The 15772-nt window shown below is 36.9% G+C and overlaps 1 protein-coding gene across 1 annotated transcript in view; it reads left to right on the top strand.

The window, feature by feature from the left end:
• Dpyd (dihydropyrimidine dehydrogenase) overlaps positions 1-15772 on the top strand; it is an 844579-nt gene that overhangs the window by 332159 nt on the left and 496648 nt on the right. Inside the window, exon 11 of the mRNA XM_029537560.1 lies at positions 13397-13607. Within this exon, the coding sequence (XP_029393420.1) occupies positions 13397-13607 (211 nt within the window). The remainder of the gene's footprint in view (positions 1-13396; positions 13608-15772) is intronic.

Below are 15772 nucleotides of genomic sequence, written 5' to 3' on the forward strand. Positions count from 1 at the left end.
TCTAATAGCAGATACACACATAAGCGTGTGCACACACCAGCCAGCATCCTTATACGAAAATATAGAAGGCTGGAATTACTTACTGGAAACAAATTGACGTGATATATAGCATTAATATCATATAGCACTTTCTTTTTTCTTTTTCTTTTTTTTTTTTTTTTTGGAGACAGGGTTTTTCTCTGTATAGCCTTGGCTGTCCTGGAACTCACTCTGTAGACCAGGCTCAGAAATCCGCCTGCCTCTGCCTCCTGAGTGCTGGGATTAAAGGCATGCACCACCACTCGTGGCATGATACTTTGTATCTTGATGCCCTCTTTTATTTATTTATTTTTGTACCAGTAACAGATGCTTCCCTTGCTTTTATTTTTAATTATAAGAAACATCAACCTGAGACTGATTTTAGTAAAGAACCTGTATAGACTCACAAATGTAATTTCCCCCAGTAAGGTAGCTACCCCCAGTGGCCTATCACCATTTGCCACCTGCAAATCTTTCAAGAGCAGTTCTTCCTGGAATGTGATCAGAGACTTAGCGTGATTGACCAAGGGGAGTTGAGAACAAATAAATAAATACACACAACTGCCCCTAAGCAAACAAAGTTAATTAATGGCAGTTGGGGGCTCTTAGAGTGCTAACATCGTGAATGTATATCAACTACTTTTTGATTGCAGAGACCTGACATTCCAGGAGTCTGGATATATATATGTGATGGAAGGTTACCTTAGTTCAAGGTAGTCTGAGCAGTTAGAAGGAACGGTTTCTGAAATGAAAGTTGGAGCATCAATCTACAGATTCAATGCAATCCCCATCAAACTTCCAACCCAATTCTTCACAGAGTTAGAAAGGGCGATTTGCAAATTAATGTGGAATAATAAAAAACCTAGGATAGCAAAAACCATTCTCAACAATAAAAGAACCTCTGGTGGAATCACCATGTCTGACCTTAAGCTGTACTACAGAGCAACTGTGATAAAAACTGCATGGTAATGGTACAGCGATAGATAATGGAATAGAATTGAAGATCCAGAAATGAATCCACGCACCTATGGTCACTTGATATTTGACAAGGGAGCTAAAACCATCCAGTGGAAAAAAGACAGTATTTTCTTTTTTTTTTCTTTTAGCTATTTAATTTTTTATTTATTCTTATTTTCTTTATTTACATTTCAAATGCTATCCCGAAAGTTCCCTATACCCCACCACCACCACTGCGTGTGGATACTTCATTCCTCCTTAGAATAAGGAACAAAATACCCACGAAAGGCTATAAGTACAGAGACAAAATTTAGAGCTAAGATGAAAGGATTGACTATCCAGAGACTATCCCGTCCGGGGATCCATCCCATCATTAGCCACCAAACCCAGATACTAATGCAAATGCCAGCAAGATTCTGCTGAAGGGACCCTGATATAGTGGCCTCTTGTGAGGCTATGCCAGTGCCTGGCAAACACAGAAGTGGATGCTCACAGTCAGCTATTGGATGGAGCACAGGGCCCCCAATGGAGGAGCTAGAGAATGTACCCAAGGAGCTGAAGGGGAATACAACCCTGTAGGTGGAACAACAATATGAACTAACCAGTACCCCCAGTGCTCGTGTCTCTAGCTGTATATGTAGCAGAAGATGGTCTAATCGGCCATCACTGGGAAGAGAGACCTTTTGGTCTTGCAAACTTTATATGACCCAGCACAGGAGAAGGCCAGGACCAAGGACTGGGAGTGGGTGGGTAGGGGAGCAGGAGGGGGGAGGAGGGTATGGAGAACTTTCGGGATAGCGTTTGAAATGTAAATAAAATAATTAAATAAATAAATTAATTAAATAAATAAAAAAAGAAAGTTGAAGCATGTTGGTGCCTGATTATAAAACCTAGTCTGGATTTTCCATGTGTGATAACAGTGCTGGAGCTATGTACTTTGTAAGGATTCCATTTGTCCACTCCCAAAGTTGTTAATTTTACTACTCAGAGAAAAATATGAAAGAGAGAACTGCTAACAGGCCAAAATCCAACAAAAGCTCATACACATTCAAGATTTCTTATAAGATGGAAATCTTAAAATACAATTATTTTATTTATTTATTTGGATAAAGGATTTACAATGTAATCTAGATTAACCTTGAATTACTGTGTAGCCAATTAATCCTCCTGGGTCAGCCTCCTGTGGACTGGGATCATACAAAAGTTCCACCTCACCTGAATTACAGGAATTTATTAAATTCATATTTTAGTCGGTATATATCACTTAAAAAGAATAGTTAAAGAAAAGGACACAAGAATTATTGTTATTCTAGTTCTGAATGTTAAATATAAACCTTGTTTAACACAATCATTTTACCTCTGAGCCACATTTCTAGCCCTTTTTATATTTTGAGATAATGTTTTCTAAGGCTATGAAGGTGAGCCTTGAATCTCTGTGTGAGACAAGCAGATCTTGAATTTGTGACTCTCTAGACTCACCTTCTTGAGTTGTTGGGATTTTAGTCATAGCAGTAGCATATCTTCATCTATTTTACAAGTAATGATTTTTCTCTAAAAAGGATATGACTCTCTCTCTCAAGGCCTTCCCTAAAGATATTTTTTCTTGAAGATTTCTTCTGATCTCTCCTTAATTCACCCTTATTTCAAGACCTTTTATGGCCTTCTATGCTTGTCTGATACTCACTACATAGGATTGTTATTTCTTTATACTAATTTCACAAATTAAAATGCAGGCTTCTTCCATTGGTTGTTTCATTCAGTTCACAATTTGACTCCAAGAATAGAATAGTTTTCACTTTAAATTAGCAGATCAGTAATCCATGTTATATTTTATGTAATATTTTAAATAGGTATAAAATACTTACTGTGCATTGACACATCTCAAAACTATTTTAGATTTATTTCATATAAGTTATTACTTTAAATTTTCATTTTCTCGTTACATAGAATGGTTACTTTTGAATGCCAGCTGGCTACAACCTAAAATATCCTTAGAAAAATATCTCAATTGAGTAGTCCCCTAGGTTAGGTGGACTTGTGAACAATTTTCTTGTTTGTCTATTGATCCTAATTATCGTGGGCAGCACCATTCCTTAAGATGGTCTCTGAGATATCGAAAATGAAGGCAGGCAGCTGAGAGCAATGATGCGAGCAGGTAACAAGAATACAATTGCTTCTTTAAGCTCTTAGCTGTGGGTATAGTGTGGGTAAGTATCCCAAACTCTTACCTCTTTGGCAGCTTTCAAATAGTGGATTGTAACTTGGAATTGTAGGCCCAGTCAACCCTTGTCTTCCCTATGCTGCCTTTGTTAAAAAATCGGACACACTATCAAATTAACATCAAGAATTTTTCATGGTCCCTTGACTCTTAAAATTTAACCAAGGACTAAAAAAATAACTAAAACCAGAAAACATTGTCAAGCAATATAGTAAAACATTGAATTTAATGAAAATATATCAGAATACGTAAAGGCTGACATTTTATAGAAGAAGACAGGGTTGTAATTTGAACAGAATTTGCATAGCTAGTCATTTCAAGATTGAAAAAGATACCTCCAAGACACAAAGTTATACGGGATCATCTTTTTTTGTGAAACATTACAATAGCAGTCACTAGTGCTTTACTCCAGCAAAATCTAAGGTGAAGAACAGTGAGAGCTAGTCAGGTTTAAGGGAATACCATCAATCATAAATGAATACTGTAAAAACATTCTCTTCTCCCTAGAAGTGGTAAGTGTTATGATACCTGTGCAAAGTCACTTTGCATCCTTTCAGTAATTCTTTACATTGAAATTCTGGGTCTTGTAGATCAACAGAGCCTCGATCCAGTGACCCAAGTGTGACTCAGTGAACAAACTACAGTACTTATTCAATGTGTAACACAGCTCTCATATGGAGTAACACACTACTTCATGTTCAAAATGCTTACATTTTGAAGAGGATTTTTTTGTTTTGTTTTGTTTTTAAGAATAGCTTATAAATGATGACTGACCTAATTGTGGATATAGCCAGTGGGAGCAGGTAGATTTTAAAGTGCTTGTACCCTCTATAATTCACTCCCTGCTAATTTCTGCACCAAAAATTTTATAATGCAGCTAAATTCCAGCGTGACTGAGTCAGGGAGTCAAAAGGCACCATCCCTTGCTAAATAGCCATTAGCAACTGGTGGCTGCTGCGGGAGGAAGGGTCAGTTCTGTAATTAGGAGTGGTGTTCCAGCTTCATTCGATGGTTGCTTACCTCTGGGCACATAGGTAGCATTAACTGACTTCATTCAGTTGTTTAAAATGAAGAAAACTTGTCCAATTTTCTAACGAACCACCAGACTGATTTCTAGAGTGGTTATATCAGCTTGTAATCCCACCAACAGTGGAGGAGTGTTCCTCTTTCTCCACATCCTACCCAGCATCAGCTGTCACCTGAGTTTTTGATCTTAGTCATTCTGACTGGTGTGAGGTGGAATCTCAGGGTTATTGTGATTTGCATTTCCCTGATGGCTAAGGATGTTGAACATTTCTTTAGTTGCTTCTCAGCCATTCAATATTCCTCAGATGAAAACACTTTGTTTAGGTCTGTACCCCATTTTTAATAGGGTTATTTGATTCTCTGGAGTCTAACTTCTTGAGTTCTTTGTGTATATTAGCCCTCTATCAGATGTAGGATTGGTAAAGATCTTTACCTGAGGACTCAGCTATACCACACCTGGGCATATACCCAAAAGATTCTCCAACATATAACAAGGACATATGCCCTATTATGTTCATAGCAGCCTTATTTATAATAACCAGAAGCTGGAAAGAACCCAGATGTCCTTCAAAAGAGGAATGGATACAGAAAATGAGTTACATTTACACAATGGAGTATACTCAGCTATTAAAAACAATGACTTCATAAAATTCTTAGGCAAATAGATGGAACTAGAAAATATCAAGCTGAGTACGGTAACCCAATCACAAAAGAACATACGTGGTATGCACTCATTGATAAGTGGATATTAGCCCAAAAGCTTGGAATACCCAAGATAAAATTCACAGACCATATGAAGCTCAAGATGAAGGAAGACCAAAGTTTTGATACTTTGGTCCTTCTTAGAAAAGGAACAAAATGCTCACGAGAGCAAATATGGAGACAAAGTGTAGAACAGAGACTGAAGGAAAGGACATCCGGAGACTGCCCCACCTGGGGATCCATCCCATATATAGTCAACAACCCCAGACACTATTGTTGATGCCGAGAAGTACTTGCTGAATGGAGTCTGATATGGCTGTCTCCTGAGAAGCTCTGCCAGGGCCTGACAAACACAGAGACAGATGCTCACAGGCAACCATTGTGCTGAGCATGGCGTCCCCACAATAAGTAAGCTCTTAGATTTTAAAACCAAACTGGCATTTTTGGTAGTACTCTGTTTCAAGGTTTATTACTAATCCAACTGATAGAAGTAAATAAAAGGTGTAAGGTAACCAAGAGAAAGTGAGTTATCACTGACAGGTTTCATCATGCAGTATTTCTTTTAACTCAGGTCAAGCTGAATCTAGGAACTGTGAGTAGGTCCACCTTCCACAGAAAAGACAGCTAATTCTGGATCCAACTTATTTATGTAACTTAAATGACTGTGCAGCTCCCAGATCCATAGTTTTCTAAGAGGTATACCCCGCCCAAACATTTCATAGATCAATATGCCCATTTGAAATTACAAGCTTTGTATCAGGAAGCACGTTTCCAAGGGGACTTAGACAAGTCCCAGTTACTGCTGAGGTAAGCTTTCTTATTTTGTCCACATTTTTCACACTAGAAAGAGGAGTTTCCATTTCAGAACTCACTAGAAGTTAACTCTATCACACCAGACAGTTCTTGACTGTTATTAAAGAGTAGCTACGGGGCTGGAGAGATGGCTCAGTGGGTAAGAGCACCCGACTGCTCTTCTGAAGGTCCAGAGTTCAAATCCCAGCAACCACATGGTGGCTCACAACCATCTGTAACAAGACCTGACGCCCTCTTCTGGAGTGTCTGAAGACAGCTACAGTGTACTTACATATAATAAATAAATAAATCTTTAAAAAAAAAAAAAAAAAAAAAGAGTAGCTACGAATTATTTTGTGTAGCAATATTTTCTACTATGACCTTCCACATCATTTTTGAAAAATCTATTTAGTAGTAGTAGTAGTAGTAGTAGTAGTAGTAGTAGTAGTAGTATATTGTAAGGCTGGACAGATGGCTCAGCGGTTAAGAGCACTGAATGTTCTTCCAGAGGTCCTGAGTTCAATTCCCAGCAACCACATGATGGCTCACAACCATCTGTAATGGGATCTGATGCCCTCTTCTGGTGTGTGTGGAGACAGCTACAGTGTACTCATATGCGTAAAATAAATAAATAAATCTTAAAAAAGAAGTAGTATTGTAAATATTGTGTGTCTATGTATATGAGAGATACACACAAATACACACACATATATCCCAGAGAGAATGGGGGGGGGGAGAGAGAGAGAGAGAGAGACAGACAGACAGACAGACAGAGAAAACACATGCCAAAACATTCAGCTGGAGATTGCCAGATAACAAGAGTCACTCACAAGTTAAGAAATTTACTGTTTATCCCATGTATAGCATAACTCATAGTTATACAAAACCCCTGTGTTTACACATGATAAAGATTCTCGATAGACCAATGTTAGTGTTCTGAAATGTCCAGGCCCATCTCTTCACTTTTATGTAACCTCTAAGTTTAACACAGAACATGAACAGCTCAGATTAGCAGGAACAACATCAGCGCCAAATACAACAAAAAGAAATAGGAATAAAGACAACTGATGAGGTGCAATTAATGAATTAAAATATTCAAAAGTGCAGTCTTCCAGAACTAGGTTCAGTTCTCTTGTTTTTTTTTAAGTAGCAGTATTCTTTCTAATGCTAGGTTGGGGTGATTAGATATCACCTTGATCATGGCAGATAATGGGGAAAAAGTCAGATTTAGACAGGGTTATACATTGAAGGCCAGGGGTTTTGATAAGCTGACTTAAAAGACATTCGGCTAGATTTGGATTTTATATAAATGTACACAGGTGAGCATAGAAGAAGGGTCAGAAATCCAACTAAAATATGGCAGTATAGAGAATTATTTGCCATGTGATCATTAGCACCTTTGCTGACTTTTTGACAATATGAGGGATTTTTGAAAGTCCAGTATTATTTTATTACCTTTGAGAAATAATAGCAATTTTGTAGTAGGAACTATATAATATTGGGTTAAATTTATGCATGCTTTGGACTGTGAAGCTATAAATATTCACAATATTTAACAGTAATAAAATAAGATATTTTCCAAGATTAACATGGGCAATGAAATATTACTAAGCAATCTTGAATACAAATCACTTGGTTTTTTTTTTTTTTGTTCTTATCAGATTGATAAATAGTTAAATATACTGTACTGATCTTACAGCTTCCTTTTCATAAAGAATATTGTTTCTTGATATTGCTTGTAAAACTTTGGCATAATTAGAAGTTACTCCAGAATTTAATGTATGCTGGTTTTGATTCTGCTCATTATGGTTTATAAGCTATGCTTACCTTGCCTATATGCAATCTAAAAATGAGTTGACATCATGCTTTTAATTATAGTAAATTAAGTTGTTTCATAATTTCTGCAGTATGATGCCTGTAATATTAATCAGACCAAATCATCACATTACATAAAGTTAATCATTAAAATGATTATCATTATTGCATGCTGTAGTGAACTATTTTTATTTTACTTAGCTTCAACCATATATCTTTCCTAAATATGGAAGTTAAAATCAAGGCCAAGAAATTTTTTTTAAGTTTTCAAATACTTTCTGAAAAGAAGGTGACAAACTGATTTGTTGAGTCTAACTCTTTAACAGTGGAAAATGGATACTGCCTACTTGCCTACTACTGTCTTCCCTCAGTAATTATTGGTGAATATATGAATGAGAGAAGTTCACATCTTTGTTTGATAAAACAGTTATCCCATGTAAGATAACAGCCTGACTTTGAATATGAAGTGTCCCACACTGACTCGTGTGTTAAACACTTGGTCCTTAGCAAGCATTTGCTATTTAAAGAGGTTGTGTGAACATTTGCAAATGGGTCTAGCTTAATGATATAGATGGTGGCGGCTAAGTCCTGGAGAATTTTTTCCCCTTGTACACATTTCTGTCTCTGTCTCTGTTTTGTTGTGTCTCTAACTCCTTTCTTCCCAGTCTTCTTGCTGATCAAAAGTTCTTCTATATGGGACCTACCAAACATGGATCGAACAAACCTAAAAGGATGAGTTAAAATAAGACTTCCATCACATAAGATATTCTCCCAAGATTTTTGAACACAGTGAAGAGAAGGCTAACTAATAGTATAATACTATTAAAATGCAAATAAGGGTATTCCATGCCAGCTGTACTTGTATACCAGATTCTCATACTTACTGATTATTAATGATCATTAATCAACCTCAAGTATGAAGAAGACCTAGTACTGACATGGTGAATTACTTAACTTAGAAAGCTGGCTTTCACAAATACCAAAATATTAAAAATATAAACGCAGCTAGACAATTGATGGATCGCCTCTAGCATATTCTGATAGTAATTGAGAACAAAGGAATTACTCTTCTTTTTCCACTCTGAAAGATAAGATTATGGCCAGGTAACTTTATCTTCTCTGTACCCACCTGCTTATAATGGGGGGATTTTTAAGGCCGTTCACCAACATCTGCAACTAGCTAGTTTAACTTCATTACTTTAGATATCTTCCAGCTGTTTTAACCATTTATCACTCACTCTGACAGAAACAGATAGGATGGCACCCTGACTTGATGCTCTTGAATGTCACATACTTTCTGGCATTCATCTGAAAGTCAGCTTTTGGAAATTATCAGTCATTGAGTACTTGGGTATGATTTTTTTGACATGTAAGATAGAAATTTTAATGATATATTCTTTCTACAACTAAAGAGCTTTGTGGAGCAGTTTACTATATATTGTGTAAAGTTAAACACTCTTATTTTCTGACTTGAGATAACCCAGGCTTTGTTCCTTTATTCTACATTGTAAAGCCTGTTTTGTCCCTAATTTAGCCTTTATCTAGGTTTTGTAAGTCTCTATTAATTTGTTTACGGGACAGGGTTCATGAACCTCTTCTTTGGCTCCTGACTTTTGTGGGTATTCTAAGGCAATTCTTCACTTATTTTGACAGAGCGGCTTGACTCTCCTCTTCTCTGAGGAAGCTCTCTATCCCTCCAACTTTCTGACCTCTGGCTATGTCATTTCCTGTCATATTTCTGTCAGCAAGTCTCAGTACCAGGAAACACAGTCACACTGAGTGGGGAGCAGAAGACGACGAGAGGGAGTAAAGTCCCAAGTGACTGTGTGTTGTTGGCTTGAGTCAGCATGCAAAGGACTCCAGAGCCTCGGACAAATGGGAAAATGGCAAAGCCTTCCCCACAGGCTCAGCCTCAAAGGAAATGTCAACACCTTCCCTGGTCTATCTGTAAATGCTGATAGTGTATAAAGAAAATGTCTACCATAGCTCTCTCATCCTGGCTATTTATGGTCTGAGAACTGCACCCCTACAAAAACTGCTGCTACTGAATTTAGGTAAATCTGTGCCCTTGGTACACCTCTATACCAAAAACCCCACTGCCCTGATTTAGCTGTGTGCAATAACATTACCTCTCTGTTCATCTGTGTATTATCGACATGCCAATCTTTATAAATTTCACTGCTTCTTCCTCAGAGAGACTAGTACAACCAAATCCAGCTTTCTCTATATGTTCAACCATGAATATTTAACAATGTTTTTCACTGTCCTGAGCAGGCTCATGTCCCTGGAATCATGCAGATGTAGCATGACTATTTCACACATTGTGTAGTGCACAGGGTCTCCTCAGGAAACACGAAGATCATGCCAAAGTTGCTGTCAGCCAAATTAGAGTATTATCTAAGTAAGCTCTGCCATGCTTTAAATATGCTATTTTGATATGATGCTTCTCTTCTCCAAAGGGGGAAATAAACACACATATTTATAACATAGATATAGAACGCTTATTAACTTAAGTGTTTCAGACTTTGGATTTTTAAAAGCAAAAATAAAATATTTGCATAAGCATGATTACCTATCCTGGAGGTGCAACCTAAATATGAACATTAGAATAGTTTTTATTTAGTATTCATCTATATCTTTACCATGAAAGAAATTTTAAAGATCACTTCTGTGTGTGTACATTTTCACTGTAACCCACTGAATGAGATTAGGAGTGAATTTTTCATTTGTGATATAATCTTAAAAAGCAAACTGTATTGGGCTTTTTTTTTTTTTGCTATTTTGATTTTACATATTCAGATAAGATATTTAAGCTGCATGCATTTTAGACAGGGTAAAGCTGCTATGCAGCGAAGTCCCTGTGGCTGGGTGTTTGGTCTGTAAAATCAAGAGTACAAGTAATGTTGTGTTGGCCTTTTGTACCACATCAGGAAGAAAAGATTGGTTTGAAGCAATGTTTTGTAATAACTAATGTATAGCTGTTATAAGCTATCTTCAGTAGGAAGATAAAATGTTGCGGTAAAAATATTGAAAAGAATACCTGATACTGTCATTTATTATTATCAAACATATCTGATAAGAAGTGAAATTAGGGTGGCAAGATGGCTTGGCAGATAAAGACATGTGATACCAAACTTGATGCCCAGAATTAGATCCCAGGATGCACATGGTGGGAGGAAAGAACTAGCTCAGCTTTCTTTGGACTTCGACATGCATGCCATAACACATAACTCACCCACAATGCACACTCACACAAAATAAAATGAATAAAAATGTAATTTTAAATGTGAAAGAATCACTATATTCTATATTCCTAAATTATTAAAATGATATTTTACCTGGTGTATAAGTTCTTATTCTTATTATCTCATGGTCCTAATAATTTCTTATTTCTTATTATAAGTCTAATAATGATCTCAATATCCTTATTTCTACCAAAGACAATATGAAGACTTTCCTAATAAATACGTAGAGTTAGATAGTATTTTCTTGGTTTCTATTGATAATTCTCACCTTGTATATAAAGTGAGTGATAGTAAGTAATTGTCTTTAATAGCAAAATAACTGCTGCATGAGGTGTGATTTATGGGCACAACCCCATAGGTTAATCACACATCTCTACAGATTTGAGAAAGGAATTCAGAAAACTCTGATAGATGGGCAGTATTCATAGTGCTATTCCTCTGGTCATAGGAACACAGGGGTCAAGGGAGCTGAACCTCTTCAGGAAATTATCAACCCTGAGATATTAGAGAATCATGGTGGCATAGGATCTGGACACACAAATGAAAGGCCATGAGATAACACAGAAAGCATGTTGCCATATGCCGCTGAAATTCCTAAATCTTGGTATGGTCTTAAAACAGGGATGTTCAGGCTCAACTGTATACTTATAACTTCTACAAATCTGTTTTATTTCATTTGGGTGATGGTTGCCTTACACTGAATTCCCTTGTCCTAGTATGACATCTTATTATAAGGAAACAGCAAGTGAAGATCTTCCCAACTTTCTGGGTTGATCTGTAACCCAGAGAATGATGGGAGAACCTGACTGGGGAGGTTGCCTAAGACAGCAATAATGGACTGGGCAAACTAAGGCACAAAGAAAGTTCACCCTGAGATAAAGCTTACAAGAATATACTTGGACATTTCTGATCTTCAATTCCTATCCCCTGCTTACAAAGAATATAATCAGAGAGGTGGAGTTTCCACAATCTTGGTTTCCTCACATGCTGAATGAACCACAATGTATGCCTTCGAATGTATAGATCAATTTGAAAATGAAAACATAAGTCATGATGTAGTCTTAGCAGGAATGAGAATGTAGTTTGTTTGCGGCCATAACATGTGTTTTGGGTTCTCTAAGCCATCCATAAAAGAAAGATGTTGAGGAAAATCTTAAGGCATTTGCTTGTTTGTTTGTTTGTGTTTGTTTTTCAAGCAATATCTAATCTTCTTTCCACATTTAGCAGCTACTTTGCTAACCACCTTAAGAGACCGTGTATACAAATAGGTGTAGACTGTCAATAGACATGTAATACTGGAAAGGTCAACACACATCCACCAGGCATAATTTGCAATACCAGTGACATAGTTCTGCATTTTATGTATGCCCTTCCCAGAAAGTAGGACAATTGTAAATAAACATGCTACATTGACTTATTCAGTCCATGAACAGTTGGCCATGCCACTCACTCGAGCATATCAGTATGATTAAAAGTTAGTATCACCCCTCTGTCTTGAACCTCCACAGGCCTGTTTCTTGTGCTACATTATGCAAGTGCCAACAGGGAAACAAAAACGTATCCTACATGCAAAGATTTTATAATTTGGATCGTTTAAGAGCTGCTTTGCCTCACAGAAATTATACATCACTCAGTAAAGACCACAGCAAGGGCCCGCCTGGCTTCCACAGGGTTGTGAAAGTTCTCTGCAGTGGCTCCTTTACTACTATTTTGTTTTCTGTGAGTTACTCAACACACCAGTTCTGATTATATTGACAAATGTCTGGCTATCATCTGAAACAAAGGGTGGAAAATAGTAAGATAAGGAATATGAGCAGTTTGTGTGAGTGGGCAACCTATATAGGCATAAAATATACAATTCCCATTCAGGGTTAGGATGGATTTCAGATAAGCAGGGGATTTCCAAGAGGTCTGTGCTTGTGTCTCTTTGAATTTTTTCATTGATGGTCCTCATGACTGTGCTGTTATAAAAGGAAGAATGAATTCTTTTCTCCCAGTTACTCCAAGCTTCTCTAGCTTCCTTTTCCTACCTCCTATTCTAGACATTTGCTCCCACAGATTAGCTCATCCATCTTACTGAGGTTTTCCTAGTTCAGTTACATGCAGCTAGTTAGTAAAAATGTTTATGTTTAGCATAATTACAAAGGGAACTTATTCTGCAAAAGTAAAGCTGTCAGGAGCAAAGTTTACCATGCTTGAGAATGTCACACATCACCAACTATGGACCATTTAAGAAATAAGGCTTGAGAAAAGACTTTTTTTTTCTGTTGTAATGCTGGAAACTGAACCCAGGGTCTCACACCTGCTGTCTAAGGACACTGCCACAGAGCAATTTACACAGCTGGAACTAACTTTTAGTTTCTCTGTTGCATTTCAAAATCAATACAACCTCCCCCTCATCCTCCAATACACACACACACACACACACACACACACACACACACACACACACACCAAGCAGATAATGCCTGAAACTCATTTATGGTGGAAAAGTAAAAATCCCAAATACTTCATATAAATTTAAAACATTATACCCACTTACCATGTAAAATTGAGTTGAAAAATCAACTACTATGTAGGAGAGACAACCTTTCTCACATTTTATTTACTTCTTTTATTTTAGATGGAGCTAGCTAAGGAAGAGAAATGTGAATTTTTGCCTTTCCTCTCGCCACGGAAGGTTATAGTCAAAGATGGAAAGATTGTGGGAATGCAGTTTGTTCGAACTGAGCAAGATGAAACCGGAAACTGGGTGGAAGATGAAGAGCAGACGGTGCGGCTGAAGGCTGACGTGGTTATTAGTGCCTTTGGATCTGTCCTGGATGATCCCAAAGGTAAGGCATTCCTGGGAACCTGTGTGATGTTGTGGGTGTGGTTTTCTGGCTCTAATAGTTTCTAGCTTTCAGCCACTTTTTTCCATCTTAATATTACTGTCTCTTTGCTTGTATGTACTGCGAGCGATTTTGATTCAAAAGGCTTAGAAGTGCTATTACCAATACATGGAATTAATTTAATATGGTAAGAGTTGAAAAGAATATGAATTTTTATTTTAAGCTAATATCCAAAATACATATTCTATGTTATAATAATGTTTGCCTTCTTTCCTGTAAAAGAATGGCCTTTCTTCATTTAGATTAGAAAAGATATGGCTGAAATTTGAACAGATTGTCTTAAATGATGCAGAAAAATTAGGATACGATAAAAAGAAGAAAGATAGAATTTGTATTTATTACAAACCCCATGACAAACCATCTCTCTGAATATGGGATATCAACAATATCCCTTCGAAGTCCAAACTCCTGTCATTTCACCCAACTATCCTAACTGCATATGATAAGGAATCTAATGCTTACCTATACCACGGGAGAGGAGAGGCAATGTTTTATGTAACATTTCAAACTCCTAATCATCAACCGAGAAACTGCCTTGTGCTATAGTCCACCCACTCCAATATCATTTGAAATGAATGCTAAAATACCAAGGCACCTTCATTTTGCAAATCTTTACCTTTCAATTCACACTGTTGAGATGACAATTATCACTTTTATTTTCTGAAAGGGAAATAAAAGGCCTTTCTGCTGTTCAGACATCCACTAAGAACAATAATAACAAAAAGTCCAACCCTGACATGTCTGCCTGTGATGTCTACTGTATCCAAGTGAAAATTGTACATGTGTCTGATAGAGGAGAATGTGCAGGCATGCAAATGCACATTTTTAATCAACAGAAGATAGGTAAAGATTCAGCAGTCTTCAGGGCATAATTTTTTTCTGCAGGACATGCAACATCTTGGTATTTAGGAACATCCAGATGTTTAATGTCATCAAGATAAATGTTTTCAAATGGCTGGATGATGGTCTAAATTTGTCACTTTCCATCCAGATGTGTGTATAAGTGTAGACACTGTTCACAGTTTGCTTTGTGTTTTCACTAACTGAGTTTATAAAGGAAACAAGAACCGTGTGCAAACCACGCTCAGTTATTTAAAATACACTGTTCTCTGCAAAACAATAAGATGCTAATGATGTTTAAGTATCAATTCTACTTATTAGTCATCTATCAAAAATAATTTAGTCATGTTCAAATAATTTATAGTTGACAACTGGAAGCCTAATATTTTTAAGAGTATTGTTTTCTAATCAAGACAGAATATGCAGCTCAGATCACAGCAAAGAGATTTTTGTAAAAAAAACAACTTGGACTTTTTAAAGGTTTATTTTGTGTGTGTGTGAGTATGTGTGTGTGTGTGTGTGTGTGTGTGTGTGTGTGTGTGTAATTTTGTTAGTGAGTTTGTTGATGATGACGATGATGATGATGTCATTGTCGCTGTTAGTGGTGGTGGGGTTGTTCTTTGAGACCTCTCCTATTCCTTGGTTTGGACTTGAAGTCCTACTGGCTCCAACTCAGGACCTGAGATTATAGGCAAGCAATGCCAGACCAAGTTCTTTTATGAGAGTATGTCTGAATTTATGTACCTATACCTAATGAGCAAGAGATGTAATTTAGTACTTCGTTTTGAGTTTATGAAGTAGAAGAAGAATTTGATAGGTTTAATTTTAGAATTCTGTCTGTATGTCAGAATCTTTGCATTTTGTTCCCCGTGACTGTCTCTTGTGATAATTCACATAGATTTTCCCTCACGGCCATTAGAGAAGTCAAGGAATGCATGCTGCTTTACTGGGGCATGTTTTCTCTATCCTGGTTTGATACAGCACACAATGTTTAGAAATCATACAAGATGTAATATATCCTGTATTGTACTATGGTGTCTTAGGGTTTACATGGACAACATGGTAGTTTCCAAGGGAGTCACATCTGGAATAGCTAAGCTGTTAAACAACATCCTGTCCTCATTCCTGTCTCCAGTGTCTAGACTAGAATTTTCCAGATTATTGATGTCTTATTCACAGAATTGAAGTAAAGGCATACACAGAGATCATAAAGTAGCAAGAAATATATATATATATATATATATATATATATATATATATATATATAT

Source organism: Mus pahari, chromosome 4 (assembly GCF_900095145.1).
Source record: "Mus pahari chromosome 4, PAHARI_EIJ_v1.1, whole genome shotgun sequence".
Classification (NCBI taxonomy): Eukaryota; Metazoa; Chordata; class Mammalia; order Rodentia; family Muridae; genus Mus; species Mus pahari.